This window comes from Rutidosis leptorrhynchoides, chromosome 5 (assembly GCF_046630445.1).
Source record: "Rutidosis leptorrhynchoides isolate AG116_Rl617_1_P2 chromosome 5, CSIRO_AGI_Rlap_v1, whole genome shotgun sequence".
NCBI classification, from domain to species: domain Eukaryota; kingdom Viridiplantae; phylum Streptophyta; class Magnoliopsida; order Asterales; family Asteraceae; genus Rutidosis; species Rutidosis leptorrhynchoides.
The window spans coordinates 41,887,136-41,897,654 of NC_092337.1; the positions used below are offsets into that span (position 1 = coordinate 41,887,136).

At 30.5% G+C, this 10,519-nt stretch overlaps 1 protein-coding gene across 1 annotated transcript; it reads left to right on the top strand.

Moving 5' to 3' along the window:
- The first annotated feature begins 726 nt into the window (after positions 1–726).
- LOC139846714 (CBS domain-containing protein CBSCBSPB5-like) lies at positions 727–6,114 on the top strand. The gene is made up of 15 exons (XM_071836202.1): positions 727–891; positions 962–1,101; positions 1,403–1,571; positions 1,653–1,785; positions 1,862–2,032; positions 2,224–2,302; positions 2,408–2,521; positions 2,951–3,017; positions 3,113–3,218; positions 3,300–3,358; positions 4,134–4,246; positions 4,324–4,457; positions 4,727–4,812; positions 4,889–4,978; positions 5,707–6,114. The coding sequence occupies exons 2-15, from the start codon at positions 968–970 to the stop codon at positions 5,890–5,892; spliced, it is 1,641 nt and encodes a 546-aa protein (XP_071692303.1). The 5' UTR covers positions 727–891; positions 962–967; the 3' UTR covers positions 5,893–6,114.
- Positions 6,115–10,519: the final 4,405 nt, after the last annotated feature.

A 10,519-nucleotide genomic window follows, 5' to 3' on the forward strand; every position in this document is an offset into this window, starting at 1 on the left:
GCAACTTTTCAGTCCGACTAAGGTGTGCCGCACCACCTTAAGTGGTGCGCCCACCAACAGTTGCTGTACATAGGTGTGCCGCAAATTAAATGCTCGAATCAATTATGGGGCTTGGTGCGTCACATCAATTGACTCGTGCTCCACACCATCTGCTGAAATGTGATATTTGCTTCTTTAAATGCGTTGAAACTTAACCAAAACTCACGTAACGAAATCTAAATCAAATTTCTTCCGTAAAAGTTTCTTAAAATATCAATAAATATGAACGTAAATGAACTTAAAAGACGAAAGTCACCTTTTTATCATATAACGCCAAATAAATCTTCAAACTTTTTTTCAAAAACGTATAAATAGGAACCGATATTGCAATTAATAATATGTGTAATTTGCACAATATTATTATAGGCAAAAAAAATGTTACATTGTTAGTTATAAGGTATTTATTTTAAAAAATTGTGTAATTATTCAAAATGTAATGTTACAATTTTTTAAATTTTGAAAGTCATAAACAAATACTTAATCTTTATGATGTTCAAACGGCCCCGGCTCCCTAAGACATTAAATAGTGAATAAGTATAATAAAAAGTAAACGAATTGTATTTAATAAAAAAAAGTCAATGAACAATTAAAAACAGACGGTATAAAATTAAATTAATTAGTTAGTTTCAAAGAATTAATTTGAAACATAAAACGCCTCTAATATCAATATATCATCCTTTTCATGAAACTGAAACCAAATTCTTCCCCAATATTATTCATCACTTATAAAATCTCCCAATTCATCCGTTGTTTCGCTGATCGGATTTCAATATCCTGGAAAATTCACATTTGATTTTCCTGGATTATATTTTCTTCCGATCAGAAATTCAAATAAACATTCGATGATATCTGGTACAAGTAATTATAATTATAATCATAATCACAATACTCATTTATGAATGATTTGATTAATCGATTTCAGGTGAAGATGACGTCGCGTCATGGAAGCTATTCTTCTAGAAGAAGCATGTCGATATCATCTTCTCGGAAGAAGAAAACTAATGAAAATGGACATCCGTCCGATTCTAGCCGTAAATCCGTACCGAATTCTCATTCATCCGAGTATGTATATATCTTATATTCATCCATTTAATGAATTTGCATGTTAGATTGATTAGGCGAATTAGCGTCATTACAACGCTGTGTAATTAAAACCACGTAAATACTAGTTTAAAATGATGACGAAGACTACGATAATGATATATAACATGCAGATTTATGGAATTTAATACAACGTGTAGCCCTGTAGGTTGTGTGTTGGCTCACATTAAGGAAGTGATTGATATAAAAGTTCCGATTTATGGAATTTGATACAGCGTGATCCTAAAAATAGAAGTTTATCGGTTGAGATGCTTTTGAACAGGAGCGTAACAGGAGAGCGTACAGTCAAGAGATTGAGACTATCGAGGGCCTTGACAGTACCTGAAACTACGACTGTTTATGAAGCTTGCTGTCGGATGGCTGCTCGAAGAGTTAGTGCTCTTTTGCTCACCGACTCGAATGCACTACTTAGTGGTATATTGACTGATAAGGTTTGTCTTATTGTCTAGCATGGAATAGAATGTTGACTGTTTGAAAAAAGATTGACTCATTAGCTTTTTTGATGATTGAAGGACGTGGCAACAAAAGTGATTGCTCGCGAGATTGATTTCATGAACACACCTGTATCAAAGGTGATGACAAAGAATCCAATTTATGTGTTGTCTGATACTCTTGCTGTTGATGCCCTGCAAAAGATGGTGCAAGGTTTGTAATATAATTATAAAGAACATGATGGTCTTTAAATGAGTTTCTAATCTTGAAAAATAAATTATGCATGCAGGAAAATTTAGGCATTTGCCTGTTGTAGAGAATGGTGAAGTTATTGCTTTGCTCGATATAGCAAAATGCTTATATGATGCTATTGCACGTATGGAAAGGGCCGCTGAAAAGGGTAAAGCGATTGCAGCTGCTGTTGAAGGTGTTGAGAAGCATTGGGGATCTTCTTTTCCTGGTTAGATTTTTTTTTTATTGTTGTTATTATTATTATTATTTTTTTTTTTGAGAAAAAACATAAATTAAATATATGAGTAAAGGACTTTTCCTGGTTAGATTGTAATATAGATTGTTATAGAAATATTACATTGTGGTAAAGATGTGGACTTTTTTAATCGTATTCAATACCTACTGGTTGTTATAACACAGGTCCCAATACATTTATAGAAACACTTCGAGAGCGGATGTTTAAGCCTACCTTGTCTACCATTATCTCTGAGAATTCAAAGTAGGTAATACCTTTACATAATAATTTGTTGGTTGTACCACCTTATACATTTACATGTGTTGCAGATTCCAAAATATAATTCAAGTTTTATTGTTTATTATACAGTATTGTGACTGTTTCGCCATTCGACACAGTTGTGATGGCAACAAAAAAGATGCTCGAGTTTCGTAGTAGCTCTGCCATTGTAACAGTTGATAACAAGCCGCGAGGGATTTTAACGTGAGATTCTTTAAAAAATATTTCATTAAAGTGGCCGTTTCGACCCATATACCTATAAATGGGTTAACTTGGGGTACCTTATTGATCTTACAAGTCAAATACTTACTATAAAATAAAGCTAAAATGGAAACAAGTCGAATGTCTTCCTAAGAATGTCTTTCATTAAATGGACCCTCTAAATTAGTTTTAATATATAGATTTTTTTGTGATCATATCTTACAAACGAATCATATTCAGAAAGTGAAACATATTTGGACAAAAAGATTCTCAGGTCAACCCAATCTTACTGGCACTGAAAAGTAGACGTATTGGAAAGCCCTTTTTTTAAAACAAACTCAAGTATTTTGAGTTTGTGACACCTGTGAGTTATGTATTGGAAAGCTTTTTTTAAACAAATTGTATGCTAACACATGTTGTGTACAATATTAGCTCAAATGATATTTTAACTCGGGTGATAGCGCAAGATATTCCCGCTGAATCAACCTTGGTGGAAAAGGTATCGGTTGTGTGAAACCCTTTCTTTCTACACATACTATCGATGCATCACAATACGTTTTTAACTTACATTTTAGCTGTTGATTAATCATGTAGGTAATGACTCCAAATCCTGAATGTAGTACTATTGATACACCTATTGTCGATGCGTTGCATACCATGCACGATGGGAAGTTTTTACATCTACCTGTTGTTGATAGAGGTAAATACGACGTTGTATGCTTCGACTAATACATTCAATAAATGCATAACGTATATTTAAGTAGTAGATGGTTTAATGCAGATGGATTTGTTGTTTCCATTGTTGATGTACTCCACATCACCCATGCTGCAATAGCAACAGTAAGTGAACTACATTCTAGAAGTTTATCACATTATTATGATTTTAGTATTAGATCTACCTTTCATTGTAGATAGAATGTAAATATGTAATATATGTACCTAATATGAAAAAATTGTATATGATCTGCAGGTTTGTTTCTCTCATAAATATGCAATACTTTTCATTTTTAAGCTTGATAATTATGTTTGGGTAATGAGTGGGTCGGTTAACGGGTCAAAATGGGTGCTCTTAAGTACGGGTTGAAATGAATCAGGAGGGTCGGGCCAATCTGCAAACATTTTTCCCTTTAGTTTCATGAGTACTATAATTATAATTATAATTATAATTATAATTATAATTATAATTATAATTATAATTATAATTAATTGTAATATTGAATGTGTTACATATTTTGGATTAAAAATCCATATTATTGCAATGAAATATATATTTTGGAACCTTTGAGTTTTTATACATATTGATTAGACTTAGGGTGTTGGACTGTTGGTCAATATGGGCCAGTCCGGGTCAGACAACTTCCCTTTTTATTTCTAGAGTTTTATAAATACTAACAGGTTACATATGACTGGAGAAACTATATTAATGCTAATCCTAGGAGGTTTTATGCATTTTGAATGCACTTTGGGTGAGTTTCGACCCATTCGACCAGTCAGTTTAGATGAATAGTTTTCAATTAGCTCATTTGAGCCGTTAGATACAAAGTATAACCCGAATTGACTGATATACTTAAAATTTCACTTTGGTGATACGAAAGTGTTGTTCATTACAAACTAGGTGGGAAATGCTACTGGTGTTAATAATAATGAGGGAGGAAGCTCAATGATGCAAAAGTTTTGGGACTCTGCAATGGCATTAACTCCTATAGCCGATGATGATGAAACAAGAAGGTTACAAGCGGCACATTTAATAAAAATAATAATTCTTTATTATTGTTCGTTTACTGAATAAAGCTTGTTAAATGCAGTGAAAGTTCTGTAAAATTGGCTTCTGAAAATGGAGAAACTGGAAAATCTCCTGCATATCCTTCATCCACTCATCCGAATTCATTTGCTTTCAAAATTCAAGATAAGATGGGTCGAATGCATAGATTTATTTGTGGTATGCTTTCTATTGTGTTCATAAAAGCCATCACATCAATCTTCATTTTACAAACCATATCTACTTATTTCACAAGAATTAAAAAAAAAAAAAATAAATAAATAAAAACATAAGCCTGTCCTAGCACAATTTTAGCAGTTCCTTTATCTCAAAACTGATTATATGATTTTGATTATCCTTTTCTGGCTATTCAATATTACATCACTGTTTAAGGAATAATAATTATGACATACAAATACCTAATACATTTTGTGTTTTTATTTTGCCAGATTCTCGAAGTTTGACAGATCTTATAACTGCAATACTTCAAAGAGTAGGTGGTGAGATCGACCGCAACCACCTCCCACAAATTCTGGTACGGCTGACCTCATTCATTTGATGCCAAATATTACATAGTCACTCTAATATAATTGTGCTCATGTATATTGTAGTATGAAGATGAAGACGGGGACAAAGTTGTAATTTCTTCAGACAATGATCTTAGTGCAGCTGTGGAACATGCACGTTTAGCCGGTTGGAAGGTACTTATTTTTGTCTTTCAAAAATTTCATATTTTAATTATTACATCCATCGCAAAAATTCAAATATTAACAGTGATTGTAGTTTGGTAACGTGTTCGAATATTGGCCTGTTATTATAAATATCCTTATAATGACAATTTTTAGTTTTGTGGATGTTCAACCTTTTTGCCAAATGAGAAACTAGTGTTTTCATCAGTGCTTTTCAAAAAAGATAATAATAAATAAAAATGAAAGTTGTTTACATTAGTAAAAATCCGAAGTTACATGGGCTTCATGTAGTAATCCTCTTCATTATGAATATACGACTATAGTTGAACCTAGAGGTAGAAATCTGGGTGGGTCGGCTGGAGGTGGCAAAAGGTGGGTTGGGTAAATGTGGAAACTTGGGCGGGTCAGGTGCATTGGGTAAGAGTTCAAAGCTATGTGATTAAGTTACACGTTTGAAAAGATATTAGTATTAATACTACTGTAATATACTATCAACGACAATATTCCAATAGATCAAAGCTATTTTATCTACTATCTGCTTTTTTTTTAAAATGTTTTATACTATATACTACGTATGAAACTGATATTTTTTTGAAAGGGATTATAAACTTGTCGAAATATATATTTATGAAGTAGTATCCATTAACAAAAGAAATAATGGAGTTACTGTGGGCTGTAGTAACATGCTTTTTACAAATGTGTAAAATTTGATGCATGTTTTGATTATAAAATATTAACAGGGACTAAAGTTGCATCTCGATTATTCTGGTGCACCTACTCGCCAAATAGGCTCAAAATCATCAACAGTGGGTGCGGAGGTAGGCCAGGCTGATGCATGGGCTTCTGCATATAGTGCTGCCGCGGCTGGAGCTGCCTTGGTAGCTGGAATAGGCGTATTAGCCATTTTAAAAAGATCTGGTAATTGAGTTTTGTTAATATAATGCAGATTTAAAAAAGATGTGATAGGCCAAAATGAAGTTGGTTTTTGTTCATTGTCCATTTTGTGTGGATATACATAGTACTTTTAACATAACAAAGAAAGTTAAAAAGGAAAACAGGTCTCAATTCTTGAGCAACATGTACTTGGGATTTTATGAATGAATTTTGTGCTGTATGATGAACTAATGATTGCAAAATAAAGTCATTTTTGAGGGGTTTTTTACTAAATGTTTAATGATTTTAGCTTGTTTCGTCTCTTTTTGTTCTTGCTCAGAGGTCGTAAAATGGATGGGTCGTAGAATAACATGTCAATAATGAGTAGTAAAATGGATGGGTCATACAATGACAATTACAATTTACAATATCACTCGGGGTGGAGAAATGATTTCTCTTTATTCTAGGATATAGGTATGATTGTCTACGTCTCATCTGCCCATACCTCACACATGTGGGATTGGGTCTGTTGTTGTTGTCGTCGCCAAAATAGAGTACACGTCGTAACAACTAAATCAAGCCCATAAATAATTATTACTTGCTAATACTAGTAAGAGTTTGTGTACTGCATATAAAGCGAGAGGGTTCCATGAGGCTCAAAGGTTCAACAACATTACACAATGCCGCTAATGGGTTCTGAGGTTCGAAATACAGATGAAGTTAACTGCTCAAAATTTAGGTTTTGTTTTACAGAAACTACTAGTATACTCCCTCGACTTTGTGGAATTAATAATTAATAATTCAATAGTTATAATTAATAATTAATATAATATTAATATTAATATTATTATAGTAAAAAAAAGCTTTCAGATCGAATATATAAAAGCCATTAAACTCATATTAAAATGACATTAAGGGCAAGAGTATAGATATAACTTTTGATATATCTCACACTTAAAATTAGGATATATGTTATGGATTTAGTAAATTAGGATATATCTCACACTTAACATTAGAATATATAATATCATGTGTCATGGATTTAGTAAATAAGTTTTGTAGCCAATTCTAATTTTAGTTCAATATTAGTAGTATAATCTTCTATAGTTAATATAAAAATGCTATAATGATGATGTCATTATTAGGCTAATTTCTTTGTTAAGAAAAAATCAAAAAGAAAAAGAAAAAAATCTAAGCATGGTGGGTGATGTCATTAATCTAAATAATTTTGAATTAAAATAAATTTTATTAATTAATTATTATTATTAAATCTTATTACTAATTATTTTAATTATACAAATTAAATAATTTTGAATTATTTTAATTAGTTATTTTGAATTGAGTACGATAATGTATAAAAGCTAAACAGAAGGAAACCAATTCTAAATTTATATTTTAGTTTACACTTTTAAAATAAAATGACAACCAATATTATCTCTTATGATTGGATGTGGATTGTTTAATATGCATTTTATGTGTTTGATGAAATGTTCGGCTGACGAGTTTCTTAGTCAGACTCTGTGGTTCCACGGGTCATTAAACTAAATAACTTTAGCATTTACGTTCACTTAATACCTAAAACATATCATTAAACTGTTTCGTTTAAACAAACATGTGGTTCAACGGGTCATTTCACTAGTAGTATATATTAAACACTAAATTTATTATAATATTATTTTTAAAGGAAAAATTATAACATTAAATTTATTATGGTAACATGTGCCATATGGTACATGTTAAAAGACATTTATTAAGTCAAAACTTTCTTTCTAAAGACAAAATAATATTAAATACACATTTTATTTTGGCATCTTTCAACATCATTGAATACAATTTAATTTATTTAAGGAAACAATCACCATCATCAATGCATCTTATCATGTGTCATGGTGGCACATTGTAGCAAAATTCATATTATACTAGTGAAATGACCCGTGGAATCACGGGGTTGTTTAGACGAAACAGTTTAATGATATGTTTTAGGTATTAATTGAATGTAGATGTTAAAGGTATTTACTTTAATGACCCGTGGAACCACGTATTCCGACTAAGAAACTTCTCGTTGTTTTTACAAACATATTAATATACTTAATTTAGTCAGGATAAATGAACTACATTTATTCTTCCACAATTCTCTTCCAATTTTTATTACAATTATTATTTTCTTTGTCATAAAAGCTACATTAAAATCTTTTATTGAGACATGTATTTCGCATAAATATGCAACGTAATTAATCTCATAGAGAGAACCTGTAATTGAATAATAATATAATAGTTATAGTTATAATTATAATAATAAAGTTTACTTAAAAATGAAGTATTTATATTTTTAATAATAATTATTAGTAATAACAAATGCGTTTTGAAATTATTTAAAAAATTATAATACAATTATTATAAAAAGGTTGTACAATATGCTTCAAAGTTTGTACATATGTTAGGTGTTTTGTAAAAGATTGTCCAAATTATTACAAAGTTTGTACATATGATCATAAAAGTGTATTATCATAAGGCTGTACATAATATTTCAAATATTGTACATGTGGTCATGAAATATTTTATTGTAAGAGTGTACATAATGCTTCAAATATTGTACATATGATTATGGAGGTGTTTTATCATAAGGTTGTACATAATGCTTCATGTATTATATAATTGACCTGTTAATATTATTATTAAATACAATTAATTATTTTAATAACATCATCATGTGAGTCTTAGAATTTTTTCTTTATTTTTGAATTTTGTTTAAGCTTGAATAATCTTTAGTTATAACATTATCATTATAGAAATTTATTAGATACTAAAGATAGAATTTTAGTAAATAATTATATTTTAATTCTTATTAAGATTAACGACATCATCCATATTTTTATAAATGGCGAGTTTTAGCAATATGAAGAGTTAAATTGTGAAATGATGACATCATTATTTTAGAGATTTAATAAAAGTTATAGATAGATAGATTATATATTATAGTTATAATACAATATTTTATGGAGTAATATTATTGCGTTCTAATTTGTATTAACATATATATTAATTGAAAACTTTAAAATTACTGTTCAATTTGTCTATTATCGGTTTTACTTGGCCGTGCCCTTGGATCGGTTTTAAGGTTTCCTCCCGGGCAGCGATGGGGGTGGGGCTATTATCGTTGCATCGGCATAGTCGAAACGAGAGATGATCGCAACAGGTGGTTTAGTCCCCCTCGGGTGATCCCAATCGCTGTTCCAAAAAAAAATAAAAAAAATAAAAAAAATAAAAATATATATACATATATATATATATATATATATATATATATATATATATATATATATATATATATATATATATATATAATATGATTCACATGCTCGTATGGATTGATGTATTTGGTCCCTGAAGTGCGACTTGGATTTCCGTCCAAAAATACGTGCATACATACATAGTAAATGATCGTGAAAATGGTTAATTACTCCTTATTGATGCCGACAACGGTCTTTCAGAAAAAATATATAATATGATGGTGAAATAATGGTCCATGGATTGGAACATTATATTAGTATATGGTAATAACTAGTTTTCAAACCCTCGCTTCGCGCCGGGGGTTCGATTTTTAATGTATTTTATTGTATTTAGTTACGTAGTCTGCGAGTGAAAAATCAACATATATGAATAGTACCCTAAATATTTAGCGTTTTTTTAAAAGTGTCCGTTTTGCGTATAGTTAGTGACATTGTGTTCATAAAATTATTTCGAGTTTAAGGATGGTGTCGAAAAAATTTAACTCGTTGCGAGCGAGAAGATATGACCTGTTGAATATTTGAGTGGAGTTTATTTAAGATATTTTATGAAACTTTTGATTTGATGCTTTAACCCCTGTGTTGGGGGTTGATTTTAATTTTTGAACAAAGTGTGGGGGCTTGTGTGTTGTTACTTGAAAAAAATAAGGGAAAAGAAAGAGAAAAAAAAGGTGAAAAGACGAAAATACCCTGATACTTGTAACACCCCGTCAAAATCGACATTGACGCAGATGTTAACTCTGGTCCCAGTGCATGGCTTGACTTCTAAGTACATCAAAGTTCTACAGCGGAAGCATAATATATAAGTACCTGAGACAAAACATGCTTAAAAGTGTCAACCAAAAGGTTGGTGAGTTCATAGGTTTATCATAAACAATGATTTTGATAATAATGATAGATCACAAAATTTAGTTTAAAGTTGATTGATATAGAAATATCAATCTAAAAGTGTTGCTGCAGTTTGTAATATCGCTACTAAACAAGTTTACCCTATGACACCTTGTACTGTCAGTGTCGTGGATGTAGTGACCCGAACTTTTCCATGTTTATATATATTAATTGAGATTGATATTTACATGATTAAATGTTTCCAAAATGTTAAGCAATCAAACTTGTTAAGACTTGATTAATTGAAATAGGTTTCATATAGACAATTGACCACCCAAGTTGACCGGTGATTCACGAACGTTAAAACTTGTAAAAACTATATGATGACATATATATGGTTATATATATAGTTAACATGATATTATGATAAGTAAACATATCATTAAGTATATTAACAATGAACTACATATGTAAAAACAAGACTACTAACTTAATGATTTTGAAACGAGACATATATGTAACGATTATCGTTGTAACGACATTTAATGTATATATATCATATTAA